This window comes from Macrotis lagotis, chromosome 2 (genome assembly GCF_037893015.1).
Source record: "Macrotis lagotis isolate mMagLag1 chromosome 2, bilby.v1.9.chrom.fasta, whole genome shotgun sequence".
NCBI classification, from domain to species: Eukaryota; Metazoa; Chordata; class Mammalia; order Peramelemorphia; family Peramelidae; genus Macrotis; species Macrotis lagotis.
The window spans coordinates 334,049,654-334,062,976 of record NC_133659.1 but is presented as its reverse complement, the minus strand read 5'-3'; the positions used below and the strand labels follow the sequence as shown (position 1 = coordinate 334,062,976).

Below are 13,323 nucleotides of genomic sequence, written 5' to 3'. Positions count from 1 at the left end.
GGAACTGGCCCTGGCTGGCCTGGGGGGTTTCTGGGGCCTTCTTACCCTGAGCTGGGATCTCAGTGATCTCAGAGACTGAAGTCTATCCCTTCATCATGTCAGCTTCAGCAATGACTGGCCAGTCCCCTTGCCCTCGGGCCAACCTACCTGAATAGGGCAGGACCATAATCCAAACACAAGCTCCCCAGATGAGAGATCCTTGTGGCCAGCCTTCACCTGGCCCAGCCTTTGGAGTCTGTTGTCAGGAGGCTGCCTCTCCCAGAAGGGGACCTTGGGTCTGAGTGTGACATCACTTTGAGGGGGGCTTTGTGACAGATCTCATCATCACCAGCATCAGGCAAGGGAAGGGATCAGGATGCCAGGGCTCAGGTCAGGGAGGTCACCAACATTTCTGGACAGTCCTTTCATAGCCCAGGGAATCGACAAGTCTTTGTTCAATAAGAGCTTTCTATGTGCCAGCCCCTCAGGGAGCTGATAATCTAACAGGGAAATGACGCGTTCCCAACCATGTACAAACATGCCAATGACAGGACAAACTGGGGCTCAGAGGGGGAATGGGTTTTCATTTTTTGGATGAGAAAACTGATGTCCCAAAAATGAAGTCCAAGATCACACAGCTCCTGAGCCAGGCAGGTAGAAAAGGTAGGAATTGAAGCCAGGCCCTGAGGCTTCCGGTCCAGGTTCTCCAGGCGTCTCCAAGGGAGCACCGGCCAGCAGCCAAGACTCCAAGGGACTAAGACAGAGGGTGGAAAACCAGGGTTCTCAGATGGGATTACCAGGCCCAGCAGGACAGCTGGGGGAATCACCAGGGGAAGAGAGCACATTGACTTGAAAGGGGAAGCTGCCCACCCTCAGCAGCATTTTGGTTCATCCTTCCATTTAGAGAACCAATGACATCACGGACAGGTGCCTTGAGATGGATTGAAGTAAGGTAGAGCTACACAAAGTTCTCGCTCTGTCTCCCATCCAGGTCCAGGGGCAGGACAAGAATCGGGATGGCTAGCGATGGCCCAGGATGCAGTGGGTGACCTTGGTATCTTCAAGAGCGCTAAACAGCACCCGCTTCAGTCGCTATCCTAGCGTCAGCCCAAACTGTTCACATTCACCCATTCTGCCTCAAGAAGTCTTCATGTGCTTGGGGCAGAGGCCCCTCGGCTATCTTCAACCTGGACTAGCCGTCTTCCAAGACATTTTGACCAGGGAATGGCCACTGAGTGGCCAACAGCTTCTTGGAGCCATAAGTGAGAGTTGGGGGCCAGGCGGACACCCAAGGTAGATGAGCACCCCTGAGAAGAGCCCAGGAAACCCTTATATCAGGGGGGCTAGTGCTCTCTGAACACCCCAAAGTCTAAGTAGTTAAGTAAGAAGACAGCTAGGGAGATAGGTAAATATACAGTAAGATGGATGGAGGGAGGGAGGGAGGGATGGGTGGAGGGTGGATGGAGGGAGGGTGGGTGGCACCAGAGCCCTAGCAATACAAATAGGGGCAAACAGGAAGGTCCCTTATAGATGAAGATGAAACTCTGCGGGTTGTGGCCTCGGGGAGAGCCAGGGCCCACAGCTGAGTCCTCAGGCAGAGCCCCGGCGGGGGGCGGGGAGCCCCCGCTGAAGGTGGGGAGCCCCCGCTGAAGGCGGCTCTCCCCAAGTCGCCGGCTCCCCGCTGCCCGTGCTCGGGAAGGCACGCGGCGCCCATGAACCCGACGGAATGTCCCGGCCGGGGCGGCTCGGAAGGGGCTCAAATGCCAGGGAGCTCGGCCTTTTCCGGGAGAGCGCCGGGGAGCCCGGGGGTCTTCCCGTGGCGGGGAGGGGGCCCGGCTTCCTCCGGGGGGGGCGGAGGCCGGGGTCACGGGCAGGGGCAGAAGCCGCTTCCGGCACCACACCGGCCCGGGCCTCGGTTTCCCGCCCCTCAAAGGCCCAGCAGCCTCTGCGCTGCCCCTTGACCTCTGAACTGACCCCCGGCCTCCCGAGCAGCCGGAGCCCAGAGCCGCGACGCCCGCGGGCGTCTGTTTTATAGCGTGACGCGCGGCCGCGCGTGCGCACACGGCACCTGCCGCACGGAGTCCCTTAGCACCGCCCACCTCCGACATCAGCCAATCAGATTTCGGCTCTCCCGTCCCTTCTCCCGCCCTCGCGCCCGCGGCGGCCAATAGCCGAGCCCCCGCGAACCTTTCCCCGCCTTCGGGGGCGGGGCGGGAGGGCCGGCGGGGACTGCGCCAAGATGGCGGCGAGCGGCGTGGGCCGGGCGGCCTCCGTGGCTTCCGGGGTCGCGGGCGCCGCGGTGAAGCCCGTGTTCAGCCGGGACTTGCAGGAGGCCAAGCGGCGGGTGCGGGAGCTGTACCGGGCCTGGTACCGCGAGGTGCCCACCACGGGTGAGGGCCGGCGGGGCGCCCAAGGTCGTGACCCCGCCGCTCTTGGGGGGGCGGGCGGCGGCCGCGGGGTCCCGGCGGGAGGAGCCCCCTGACCGCCGCGGCCTCCCCTCCCCCAGTGCACCTCTTCCAGCTGGACATCTCGGTGAAGCAGGGCCGGGACAAGGTCCGGGAGATGTTCCTGAGGAACGCGCACGTCCGGGACCCGCGCGTGGTGGACCTGCTGGTCATCAAGGTGGCGTGGGCGCGGGGGCGGGGGCCCCGGGGGCGGGGGCAGACAGGCCCGCTTAGCCCCCCGTGTGGGGGTCTCAGGGCCTGATCCAGGGCAAGGGCGCCGCCAGGAAGGGGCTTCTCTGCCCACCCCGGTCACTGCGGCTGGCACCGGCGCCGGCCTGGCCCCGGGCGGGCTCAGGGGGGCGAGCTGGCGGAGGCTCCCCGGGACAGCTGGAGATGGTGGGGGGCAGCAGGGGGAGCCAGGAGAACCCTCCCCCCGGGGTCCTGGGGACGCGGTGACCCGACGCTTCTCCCGGTGCAGGGCAAGATGGAACTGGAGGAGACGATTAAAGTGTGGAAGCAGCGGACCCACGTCATGCGATTCTTCCATGAAACGGAAGCCCCCAGACCCAAGGATTTCCTCTCCAAGTTCTACGCCGGCCACGACCCGTGAGGTGACTCGGAAAGGGGCACCTCGATGTTCACTCTAATAGTGCAAATAAACTGTGATGGCAGCATTGTGTGATGGCATTCCCTCCCTGCATGGTGCGGCAAGGCGGCTGGGGGACCCAGGGGTCACTCTGGTCATTAGGGACCCTCACATCGGAGGCCCCGTTTGCCAGCATTCCCCCCGATAGAGGGCCTGCCTCTGCCCAAAGACCTGGGGCAGCCACTTTAGCCAAGGACCCTTTCCCTGCCAGGCCTCTGCCATGTCTCCCTGCTGCTCCTAAGGTTGACTACTGGCTTTAAACAGTTGAGGCCTCTTCCTCAAGGGGGTCAAGATCCTCCAGGCTTTTCTGCAGCCTGGACAGGCTGGCGAGGTCCCTCCTGTCTTCCCCGGTCATCATGGGTTTTAATCTTTCCTGGGAAACAACCCACTTCGGTGCAGGATTCACTGAGGCAGGGGCTCCCTCCCAACTTGGACAGTTTACCCAAGCGGCTGCAGCCGAAACATCCAGCCCCTGCTTGTTTAGCCACAGCTCCCCTGGGAGACCCATGAAACGTTTGGGCTTGAAATGTCCCCCAAGGGGTGGTTTTCCAATGTCCCTCAAATGAAAGAGGAGATGGGCAGGGGATGAAGTGGGAATAAAGGACATTGGCAGGAACTGGTTTGTCTGGTTTTGTGCCAACAGGCAATGGATGAGAAGGATGTTTAGAAAAATAAAAAACAGACAAAGAGCAAGAGATGGAGACTAAATAGCCTTGGGCAAGCAAAAAACAAAGGAGCCCCCAAAGGGGCCTGTAAGAAAGAAGCCCCGGGGCTAGGTCTGGGCAGATTTACAAGGGCAAGAGAGAAGAGGTGCCCCAACTCTCCTAGTCCTCTGACCCCCAAAAACAGCAGAGTAGAAAACATTCCTTATGGTGGGCCATGGTGGGGGTGGCTGCCTTCCTCCCTTACCCACCTCCACCCAGGATTCTGGCCTGGACCCAACAAAGGCCACCCACCTCCTGTGGATGAGGCCAGAGAAGGGAGTGGCAGTGCAGGACCGCCCTCTGCTTCCTTTCAGACAAGCCTCTCATCTCCAGGCCTGGTACCTCAGGATTCCAACCTGGGCCTGTCAGCTGGCGCTCCCACATATCACCCACGAGACCTCGTGCACAGACACACCTAGGTCGCAAAGTGCTCTTTATTCATAGTTCAAGTGCTCTGGGGCTGCAGCCTGGCCTTCACAGAGGGCAAGGGGGTGCAGGCTAACGAGGCTACGGACATACACCACACACCACTGGGCCATGCAGGGAATGCTGGTCACGGAGACAGAGGGCCGGGGCTGTGTCCTCTGCACCCCCGGCGGCACAGGATCACTACAGAGGCTTCAGTGTCAGGAAAGGCCGGCTGTCCCCTCTGGGTGGCCAGTGCACCCTGTGGTATAGAGCAGAGATGTGGTCAGGGGAGGGAGTCCAGGACAGTCCTTCCCCATCCAACCACCTGGTGGCCACGACCAAAATTCCCCTCCAACCAGGGCTCTGGGCCCCAAAGTGCAGTGGGCCCCCCTCCACATCCTTTGCCAACCTTCTCCCCCAAGCCCATCTGCTTCTTCTGGCTCCCCTCCCCAAGGTGCAGCCTGAGAGCCTCAGAGGGGTCCTGCTGGAATGACTTCAGCCTGTCTCCTTCTGGGGAAGGATTCCATTTATTTTCTTGAGGATAATTTAAAAACCATTAAACTGGGGAATGGTCAGGACTCCCATCCTGGCTCCCAATTATTAGTCACGTGACGGTGGGGAAGTGCCTTAATTTCTCTTGAGCCTTAGTTTACGCACCTATGAAATGGGACCAAGACCATATGCACTACAAACCTCCAAGGGCTGTGGTGAGGAAGGCTTTTGGCAACATATGACATACATCATCCCCTGCCCATCCCCTGGCCCGGCTGCCCGGGAGACAGTGGGGAAGACGCTTGGCTGTGGGGCCTTGGCATTCTGTCTGGCAGCTCGCACCTCCGTCTCCCCACATGTAAAATGCAGATGAGTGGCCCCGACCCCTCTACCTCACCTTCAGGCACTATAGAAATGGGTGGTGGGAATGGCCCCTCTAGCTAAGGTCGGCATGGCCTGCTTGGGTCGGGCTGGGACATCTGGGTCCCACTGAAAGCCACGGGTCAGTCTCCAGCTCATCTTTCTCCCCTTCATCCTGTCTGGGCTGGGAGTTAGGCCTCTGCCCCGTGGACATCAAGGTAAACAGAAAAGGTAGAATTCATGTGGCCTCACCAGCCACCAAGCCAACTGGGCCCTCAAAGGGGTCCCTTCTGCCTGCATCAGCCTCCACCTAGGACCCCCCCGGGGCCAGGGCCACCCTTGGAAGCCTCAGGCAGATGGGTGCTGAAATCCTCCTAACCTCCACGTTTTATCACTGGTTTAGCTTTGGGGGGGCGCCCCCGTGGGGAAGCCGTGCCAGGCCGACCCTGGCAGCTCGGTCCTCCGGCCCATCCCTTCCCAGAAGGGGCCCCGTGCCTGCGGGGGGCTTCCAGGAGCCCCGGGCGCAGCCGCCCCGTAGGACTCCGCAGACGCCTGCGCGGCCTCGGCAGCACGGGTCCCCCCGGCAGGGCCGGGCCTTCTCACCGCTAGTCGTCGTCGTCATCGTCCTCCGGCACGAAGATGTCGTGCTCCTCCAGCAGCGCCGCGAAGTTCTTGCTGATGAGGGTCCCCACGTACAGGAAGGGAATCACGATGGAGAAGACGCGCAGGAGGCCGAAGGACATCTGCGGGCGTCAGAGGCGGCGGCGTCGCGGGGCGCCCTGCGCCCGAAAAACGCCTCCTTCTTTCTTTAAATTGTGTTTATTTCGAACGTTACAGGCTTCCCCGCCCCCGGCCCCCGCCAGGCAGCGCCCCAGGCTCCAGGCTCCGGACAGCGGCGTCCGGAGGAGTCGGGGCCGGGGCGGCGGCCGCGGGGGGGCCCCCGGCGCACCCCCATCGATTCGGCCCCAGAGGCCGCCCCCATTGGCCCGTCCGCCCGCCCGTCAGCGCGGCCGGCCGCGAGGAGAGGCCCGCCCGCCCCGCCCCGCGCGCCGATTGGCCGCGACTCCGCCTCGCCCCGCCCTCCCGCTTACTTTGGCCGGCTTGGGCAAGATGGCTCCGCTGCGGGTGGCGATGAGCGAGCGCGAAGGGCCGGGGCCCCGGAGGCCGCTCCCGGCCTTCCGAGCGGCCGGCCCGGGCCCGAGCGCCCCGCTCCGCGCGGCCGACGCCGCCAGCAGCCAGCGAGCCGCTCCCGGCGACATCGTGTCCCTGAGCCGCGGGAAGCCGCCGCCCTAGGCTCTCGCGAGAGCGCGGAGCGAGACTCCCCGGGAGGGGCGGGCGGCGGCGGCGCGCCCTGCTGCGTGCTGACGTCACGGGCGCCGCGCCCCGCCCCCGGCGCCCGAGCCGAGGCTCCAGTTCCGAAGGCGGCCGCGCGGGGGCGCCTGGGCTGGGGCCGGGGAGCCCGGGGTGATGGGGGGCTCTGCCCCTCCCCCCCGCAGGGTGCTCGGCTCCGGCGCCCTGTGCCCCCGGGGGCGGGGCAGTTCCGTGGGGTTCACCCGGGGGGGCAGCCCCCCAGGCCCGGGACCCCACCGTATCCGCGGCCTCCGCCCCCCTGTCCCCAGGACAGGGCCGGAGTGCCGGGGGGCCACCGGCCACAGGCTTCTGGGAAGGGGCCGCTCTCTTCCCAAGGGAATGCCCCTCCTGGAACCCAGAGCCAGAACCCCCCCGCCCCCCAAATCATCCGGAGCACCGGGGCCCCGATCTCTGACTGGAGCCATGTGGTGGAAGACCAGAACAGGGAAAGGGCCTGGAAACCCCCTCCCTGGGCCTCAGTTTCCCCGGTGGTGGGACGGGGGTCACAGAGCCAGCCGGGCCAGCCCCCCATCTGCCCCTGTTCTTGCCATGTCATGTTCCAGGATCACAGGACTCAGCGTTGTGGGGGGCCCCCACTGGTGCAGGGGCCCCCTGCTTCCTGGCCTCCTTCTGAGCCCCGGTCCCGAGCTTCGCTCCATCGGCAGTCAGGGAACGGGGAGCAGGGGTGTCGGGGTGTCACCCCTCGGTGGCCACTGCCACAGCCGGTGCCCCGGGCTGTGTGCACAGAGGGTGGTGTTTGTCCTTCCCGAACATCACGAGGCCGGGGAGGTGGCACCAGGACGAGCAGTGACTTGATCCGGGTGGGGGGGCTAGGCCAGGTCCCCACCATCTCCGGGGTCAGCGGGTCCAGGGGCCGGAGAGGAATCTGGAGGCCTGGGGACGGCTGGCAGGGTCAAGTGACCGCCGAGGTCACCCAGGTGTTCCACCCGCTAGGAAAGGACTGAGGAGAGTGGACAGGCCGCTTCCCCGGGCAGGGTGGAGGGTGACGAGCCGGGCTGCCCCCGGGGGTCAGGAGCCCCTTGGTGACCTGCCCTGCCCGTCACAGCCCGCCCCCCAGACCCCTGGCCCGCAGCCACTCCTTCCGGAGGTTGATGATCTCCTGGCCGTACCAGTCGTGCAGCTTGGGGAAGCAGGAGGTCTCCGGGGACACGGGGCTGTCCCCCCCATTCAGGAGCAGACAGCCGGGGCCCCAGGGACCGTTCTCCGCCGGCCGCCGGCGGCCCACGGGAACGGGTAGCTTTCTGGCCACCTCGTCCCTTTCTGCATCTGCCAAGGGGATGCCCTCCCTGGGGTGGGTATGATTGTCCTCCAGCTGGGGGGGTGGCCGATCCGGAGGCCCGTGGTGAGGGCCGGGGTGCCGGCAGGCCGGCCCCTGCCTCATCTCCCGGAGCTGGCCCTCCAGTTCCTGCACCAGCAGCCGCATGTAGCCGAAGCTGGCCCTGGAGAGCACCTTCACCCAGGCCTCCTGGGCCTCCTGCTCCTCAGCCGCCAGGATGTAGGGCCGCAGGCCGGGGGCATCGAAGCGGATGGCAAAAGCAAACTCCTGGGGGGCCTCGCACAGCTCCACGGTGCAGCCCTCCAGCACGATGAGGCCCAGGGGGGGCCGGCTCTCCTGCCCCTCGAAGTAGAAGAGCAGATTCCCCTTGAGGACGAACCAGCAGCGGGGGCAGGAGCCCCCAGCCCCCGCCGTAGACTGGCGGCCTCCCCGGCTGCTGCAGTGACGGAGGAATCCCTGGTGGTCGGTGGGAGAGCCACTGATGGCATAGTGGGCCACACTCTGCTCGTTCAGCTTCATGGCCCCAACCTCCAGGTCCCTGAGGAAGGAGGAGAAGCCAAGAGGCCTGAACAGAGGGGCCTGGGCTGCTGGGCCTGGCATCTGGTCATCCCCCTGCCAGTCGAGCAAAAAGCAGAAAAAAGGAGGGGAGCGGTACGGCCAGAGGAGGACCAGGGACCATCCCCTGACCTGCAGGACCCCTGTCAAGGACTGAAGCATTGGAAGGGGCACAGGCCTGGAAATCAGAGAACCCCATCCTGTCCCTGGGCCCTTACACAAGTCCCCGAGCCCCTCAATGTTCTGGAATCCCTACAATGAGGCAGTGGGTTGGAGCCCTCGCAGTTGGGATTCTGGGAATGCCACACTTTGGGGGACATCTTTGGGTCCTCAAGAGCCAAGAGCAATGAGGGGAGATCTCCATGTACTCCCCTACACCCCCACATAAATTCTCCTTGAATATTTGTATAAATTTCAGATATGCCCTCTCCCTTCTCCCCCCCATTTATCCATCGGACACAGTCAACACGACCATCTGAGCTTTAATTCAGCAAATAGCAGAGCTGGTGGTGACCCCAGACACTGATCTAAATGCTCTTTGTTATAAGGGGGAGCTCTTCTGGGGGGTCAGGGGAAGGGAGATGCGAGAAATTTGGGTGATGTATCAATAAAATCTTAACTTGAAAAAAACAAGGCCAAACCCCTCTTACAGGAGAAACAGACCCTGAGCTGGAAAATGAATCAGCACTAAAATCCCAAAGGGGAGGAGAGAAGGCTAGGGCCCTGAGGGCAGAGGGAGACAGGAAGGAGATAGGAATAGCACGGCATTCAGAGAATGCGGGGTATGAGGGCTCTTGGGGCTTACCAGGTTAGGTCAGGACCAGTTTGGTCTTGTGGCCCCTGGGGGCTCCCCTGGCTCTCAGGTCCACTCCTGGTCTGCTCTGGCACTGCTGGGGCCTCTTCCACTTCTATCAAATGAGGAGACACCTCAGCCCAGGGGTCCCTCCTGGGCATCCCCCATTCTTTCATCTTTGGGTGCCCCCCAAAACCCCTCTCTCTCAGGTCCAAGGGTCACGGTGCCCTTGGATGTGCTCGGCACACGAGCTTCATTTGAACCAAATCCAAAACTCCAGACCCTAAGGAGACAGTGTCTGATCATGGAAAGACCCTGAATGTGGGGTTAGGTGCCCTTGGTTCAAATCCCTGCTCTGCTAATTACTCTCTGTGCTGCCTTAGACCCAATTTCTCTGGGACTCGGTTGAACCGGCTGCCTTCCTTGGTCCCCCCGGGAATCTATGATCTTTGGCTCTCCCTTCCCCTCACAACAAATGCTAGTGATCCTACTTCTGCCAGCACGGGGGCCAGAGAACCAAGTTCAAATGTAGGCTTTCCTTCATAAATAAGGGGAGTGGATGCAATGCCCCCCAGTCCCTCAGAGCTCCCAGTCTTGGAACCTAAGGCCTCACCTCCGGGGTCTTCCTCCACTCTGCAGGGAGCAGGAGGCCCAGCAGCCTCCATTTCCCCCAATGTAAAAGGGGGTCCCTCCAGCTCTGACAGCCTGGACTCCCTCCTTCTCTACCCTTCAGGGATCAGGAGGGTTGAGACTGTGAGCAGTCTGGCTCAGAGGAGATAAAAGCTAAATTGGTTAGGTGGGGGGCTGAAGATGAACAAGGCAAGGCCTCTGTCCTTGAGAGAAGAACACGGCAATCCCTCCTTAGTACAGACATTCCGGTGAAGACAGTCTTATCAGCTGGCCGGGCCAGGAGTCTGGGGGATGGGGAACATTCCTTATCTCTGCAGCCTCTGGGATCCTCCTGGCTGGCCTAGACAGAGGCTGGCACCATCTGCCAAGGTGTGGAAGATGCTCCGGTCTAATGGGGGAGGGAGCATGGAGGGGGACCTGGCAGGACCACTCACATTGTAGGTCTCTTTCCCTAGAATGTTCCATGAGTTGGAGTGGAGATTCTGATTCAGGGCTCCTCTTTCCTTTTCCTCAGCCGGTGGTCTGAGCTGCCTCTCTGTTCTTGGGGGAGGGGGCAAGGGAGGAACAGACGGACCTCCTCAATAGGGGGCAACCTGAGAAGGGGCAAGGCCCAGATTATCCAAACGCCAAACCTGCTGTCCATGGGCTGGCACCTACCCATTTCTTACTTGATGCTTTCATTTTTTTAAGAGTTTTTTTTTTTTTTTTGCCAGGCAGTGGGGTTCAGCAGCTTGCCCAAGGCCCCACAGCTAGGGCATTATGAAGTATCTGAGGTCAGATTTGAACTTGGGTCCTCCTGACTCCGGGGCCAGTGCTCTAGCCACTGTGCCACCTCCCAAGCATTCACGTTTACAAAAGACAAGGTCACACAGCCATTAAATGTCTCAGGGAAGGGGGGTTTGAATTCAGTTCTTCTAGCCTTGCTCCACCACACCAACGTTCCTCATGCTCAAACCACTAAGCCTGGACTAAGTTCTAAACTTGACCCATTAGAACTTGAGGGAACTCTAGAGACCACCTAACCCAGCCTCCTTCCTTTTACGGGGAGGGAACAGAGGCACAGAAAGGGGAAACATAAGTAGCAGAACCCAGAGAGGCCCCCAGGACTTTGTCCCCATTCCCTGGCCAAGGTCCCTCCTAACTAGAAAAAGGGGCTAGGCTGGATTCCAAGAGAGTGAACCTACAAGTGCCCATTACCTCATGCCCTGGCATCCTCAAGGCAGAAGCCCATCTTCCCTGCCCCTCCTTCCCTCTCTTCCCCCCCACCCCCATCCTCACCCCAGGGACCTGGGACTGCCTCAGGGAGAATGGGGCCGGATCTGGAGTCTCCAAGCTCCTGGTCCCCATGTAGCCCCAGGAGCAAACTGGCAGAACTAGAAAGGGGGGGGTGGCAAGCTAGGCTCTGGATCTTCCTGAGAGCCACGTGGCAGAGCCCCTCCACCCCAAAGACAGGCTCCGGACGATCCAGGGCTTGGCCACCCCAGGACCGCTCAGGGACTGAACAGCCCCTTTCTGCGGTCCCCCGACTTGAACTTGTAGCTGCCAAAGTGGGGACCCGGCGTTACCTTGACTTTGGCCCTTAGATCTCCCCCATCCCCAGGCGGTAGAGGAGCAGCCAGGAAGGAGGGCGGGAAAGAGGCAGCTGCGGAAGGGAAGGGAAGGGAAGGGCTAAGGCTGCCCTGCCGGATTTGGGCAGAACCAAAGCACCGGGGGTTTGTTCTGCAACTGGATAGAGGGAGGGAGGGAGGCAAGCAGAGCCCAAAGGAGGGACCTCCCTCCCAGATGTGGAGAGGCCCCAAAAGGGGAGTCAGGGATGCGGAGAACCTTAAAAGGTAGAATGGAGAGAATGGCAGGCCTGGGAAAGAACCTAGAACAGGGGATGTCAGGGCTGGGAGGGGACTTGGAACAGGGAACCAAGAAAACAGGTAGAACTGGGAGCTCTGACCATGGTACTGCCCCACTTCCTTCAACACCCTCCTCAGCATTCTGCATTGCTTCCTATTACAAAAAATCCTCTGTTGGGAAAAATCTTTCCAGTTTTCTTCCTGAAACCCCTCCCCTCATCTATAAGCTGCCTCCCCACCCTCCACCTCAGCCTTCTTGGGGTTCCAAACATAAAGAACAAAAGTAGAGTTTACCTCCATAAAGATACAGGCTAGAACAGGGTTTCTCTTGTCCTTGGGCACTTGGGCCTTCTGGCAAAAAAGCCCCTCCACCCCTTCCCAAAATGTTATCAAATGTATAAAACCAAATACTTAGGATTACAAAGGAAGCCAACTCTATTGTTCAGCAGTAGTAAATAACTTCAGTAATCTATACGGTTTGATAAACTCCAAGACTGCAGCATCTGGGAGAACTCATTGTTTGACACAAGCTACTGGGAAAACCAGAAAATAGCGACAGAAACTAGACAGAGACTAACTTCTCACATCTTATCCCAAGATAAGATTGAACTGAGAACACCATAAAAGGGGTTATCATAAGCCAATTAGAAGAGCAAGGAATCCTTTACCCTACAGATCTATAGAGAGGAAAAGAATTTATAACCCTTTTATGAAGTGCAAAATCAATCATTTTAATGACATTAAATTAAAAAGGTTTTGCACAAGCAAAACCAATGCAACCAAGATTAGAAAGCTGGGAAACAGTTTTTACAGTCAATGTTTCTGATAAAGATCTCATTCCTAAACTATATAGAGAACTGAGTCAGAGCTTTAAGAAGACAAGTCATTCCTCAATTGATAAATGGTCAAAGGATAGGAGCAGGTAGTGTTCAGATGAAGAAATTAAAGTGATCTATAACCCTATGAAAAAATTCTCTAAATCACCATTAATTAGAGAAATGCACGTCACACCTATCAGAGTGGTTAATAACATGTTGCAGGGGCATATGGGAAAACTGGTACAATAATAAATTGTTGGTGAAGTTGAGAACCATTCTGCAGAACTATGCGGAATGCTGCTCAAAGGGCACACGCTTTGACCCAGCGATTCCACTATTAAGTCTGTATCCTAAAGAGCTAATGAAAAAGGGGGAAAGAGCCACAAGAATATTCAGAGCAGCTCTTTTTTTGTGGTGGTAAAAAAATCGGAAATTACGGGGTTGCGCGACAACTGGGGAATGGCTGAACCTGTTGTGGGATATGAATGTAATGGAATACTATTGTTGTATAAGATTTCAGAAAAACCTGGAAAGACTCACATGCACTGAACAGAACCAGGAGGACGTTATACGACTGAGAGCAACTTTGTGTGATGATCATCTATGACAGACTTCCCTCTTCTCAGCAAGACAGGGATCAAAGGTAATTCTGAAGGACTTGTGATGGAAACTGCCATCCACAGGCAGAGAAAGAACAACAGCATCGGGATGCGGACCAGTGTTTATTATTTTCACCTTTTTAAAATTTGCTTTTTTGCTTCTCATGACTTTTCCCTCGTGTTCTATTCTTTTAAAGCATGAGTAATATGGAAATTATATATATATACATATATAGATATAAAACCTATTATCGTAGCATGGGAGAAGAGAAGGGCAGGAGGGAGAAAATTGTATAAAAATGACTTGAAAGCTATCTTTTAGAACATTATTGTTCTCAGTGTAAACACTGACAGACTGGCCTTCTGGGGAGGGGTGAGGGGAGGGAAGCTAGAATGGGGGAAAA

General features: G+C 59.0%; 3 protein-coding genes across 8 annotated transcripts; 1 reads left to right on the top strand and 2 right to left on the bottom strand.

Annotated features, from left to right (window-relative positions):
* The first annotated feature begins 2,061 nt into the window (after nt 1–2,061).
* Nucleotides 2,062–3,094, top strand: NDUFA6 (NADH:ubiquinone oxidoreductase subunit A6). Its single transcript, XM_074227070.1, has 3 exons — nt 2,062–2,369; nt 2,486–2,601; nt 2,902–3,094. Exons 1-3 carry the CDS (start codon nt 2,219–2,221, stop codon nt 3,031–3,033), a joined length of 399 nt encoding a protein of 132 aa, XP_074083171.1. The 5' UTR covers nt 2,062–2,218; the 3' UTR covers nt 3,034–3,094.
* A 1,095-nt stretch (nt 3,095–4,189) lies between these two features.
* On the bottom strand, nt 4,190–6,378 carry SMDT1 (single-pass membrane protein with aspartate rich tail 1). Of its 2 annotated transcripts, XR_012476336.1 has the most exons (4): nt 6,125–6,378; nt 5,637–5,776; nt 5,071–5,232; nt 4,190–4,440 (listed from the first exon to the last, which is right to left on the bottom strand). XR_012476336.1 is itself a non-coding variant. In XM_074227071.1 (3 exons), the coding sequence occupies exons 1-2, from the start codon at nt 6,290–6,292 to the stop codon at nt 5,639–5,641; spliced, it is 306 nt and encodes a 101-aa protein (XP_074083172.1). In that variant the 5' UTR covers nt 6,293–6,378; the 3' UTR covers nt 4,190–4,440; nt 5,637–5,638. The 2 variants fall into 2 exon arrangements, 1 of the variants encoding a protein (XP_074083172.1); XM_074227071.1 differs by lacking the exon at nt 5,071–5,232.
* A 923-nt stretch (nt 6,379–7,301) lies between these two features.
* Nucleotides 7,302–11,694, bottom strand: PHETA2 (PH domain containing endocytic trafficking adaptor 2). Of its 5 annotated transcripts, none has more exons than XM_074227067.1 (4): nt 11,224–11,694; nt 10,093–10,251; nt 9,041–9,143; nt 7,302–8,218 (listed from the first exon to the last, which is right to left on the bottom strand). In XM_074227067.1, exon 4 carries the CDS (start codon nt 8,197–8,199, stop codon nt 7,444–7,446), a length of 756 nt encoding a protein of 251 aa, XP_074083168.1. In that variant the 5' UTR covers nt 8,200–8,218; nt 9,041–9,143; nt 10,093–10,251; nt 11,224–11,694; the 3' UTR covers nt 7,302–7,443. The 5 variants fall into 5 exon arrangements, with proteins under 5 accessions (XP_074083168.1, XP_074083169.1, XP_074083170.1 ...); XM_074227068.1 differs by having other exon boundaries at nt 10,093–10,198; XM_074227069.1 differs by lacking the exon at nt 10,093–10,251 and having other exon boundaries at nt 11,224–11,320.
* Nucleotides 11,695–13,323: the final 1,629 nt, after the last annotated feature.

Bases quoted from the DNA above. Each gene is read 5' to 3' on its own strand.
- PHETA2 (XM_074227065.1), bottom strand. From the start codon at position 9,693: ATGGAGGCTGCTGGGCCTCCTGCTCCCTGCAGAGTGGAGGAAGACCCC. The intron at 9,144-9,641 runs GTGAGGCCTTAG...CTCATTTGATAG, and splicing joins AGTGGAGGAAGACCCCGGAG to AAGTGGAAGAGGCCCCAGCA. The intron at 8,219-9,040 runs GTAAGCCCCAAG...CTCCTTCCTCAG, and splicing joins ACTGGTCCTGACCTAACCTG to GGACCTGGAGGTTGGGGCCA.
- NDUFA6 (XM_074227070.1), top strand. From the start codon at position 2,219: ATGGCGGCGAGCGGCGTGGGCCGGGCGGCCTCCGTGGCTTCCGGGGTC. The intron at 2,370-2,485 runs GTGAGGGCCGGC...CCCCTCCCCCAG, and splicing joins CCGCGAGGTGCCCACCACGG to TGCACCTCTTCCAGCTGGAC. The intron at 2,602-2,901 runs GTGGCGTGGGCG...CTCCCGGTGCAG, and splicing joins TGGACCTGCTGGTCATCAAG to GGCAAGATGGAACTGGAGGA.
- SMDT1 (XM_074227071.1), bottom strand. From the start codon at position 6,292: ATGTCGCCGGGAGCGGCTCGCTGGCTGCTGGCGGCGTCGGCCGCGCGG. The intron at 5,777-6,124 runs GTAAGCGGGAGG...TGACGCCCGCAG, and splicing joins TCTTGCCCAAGCCGGCCAAA to ATGTCCTTCGGCCTCCTGCG.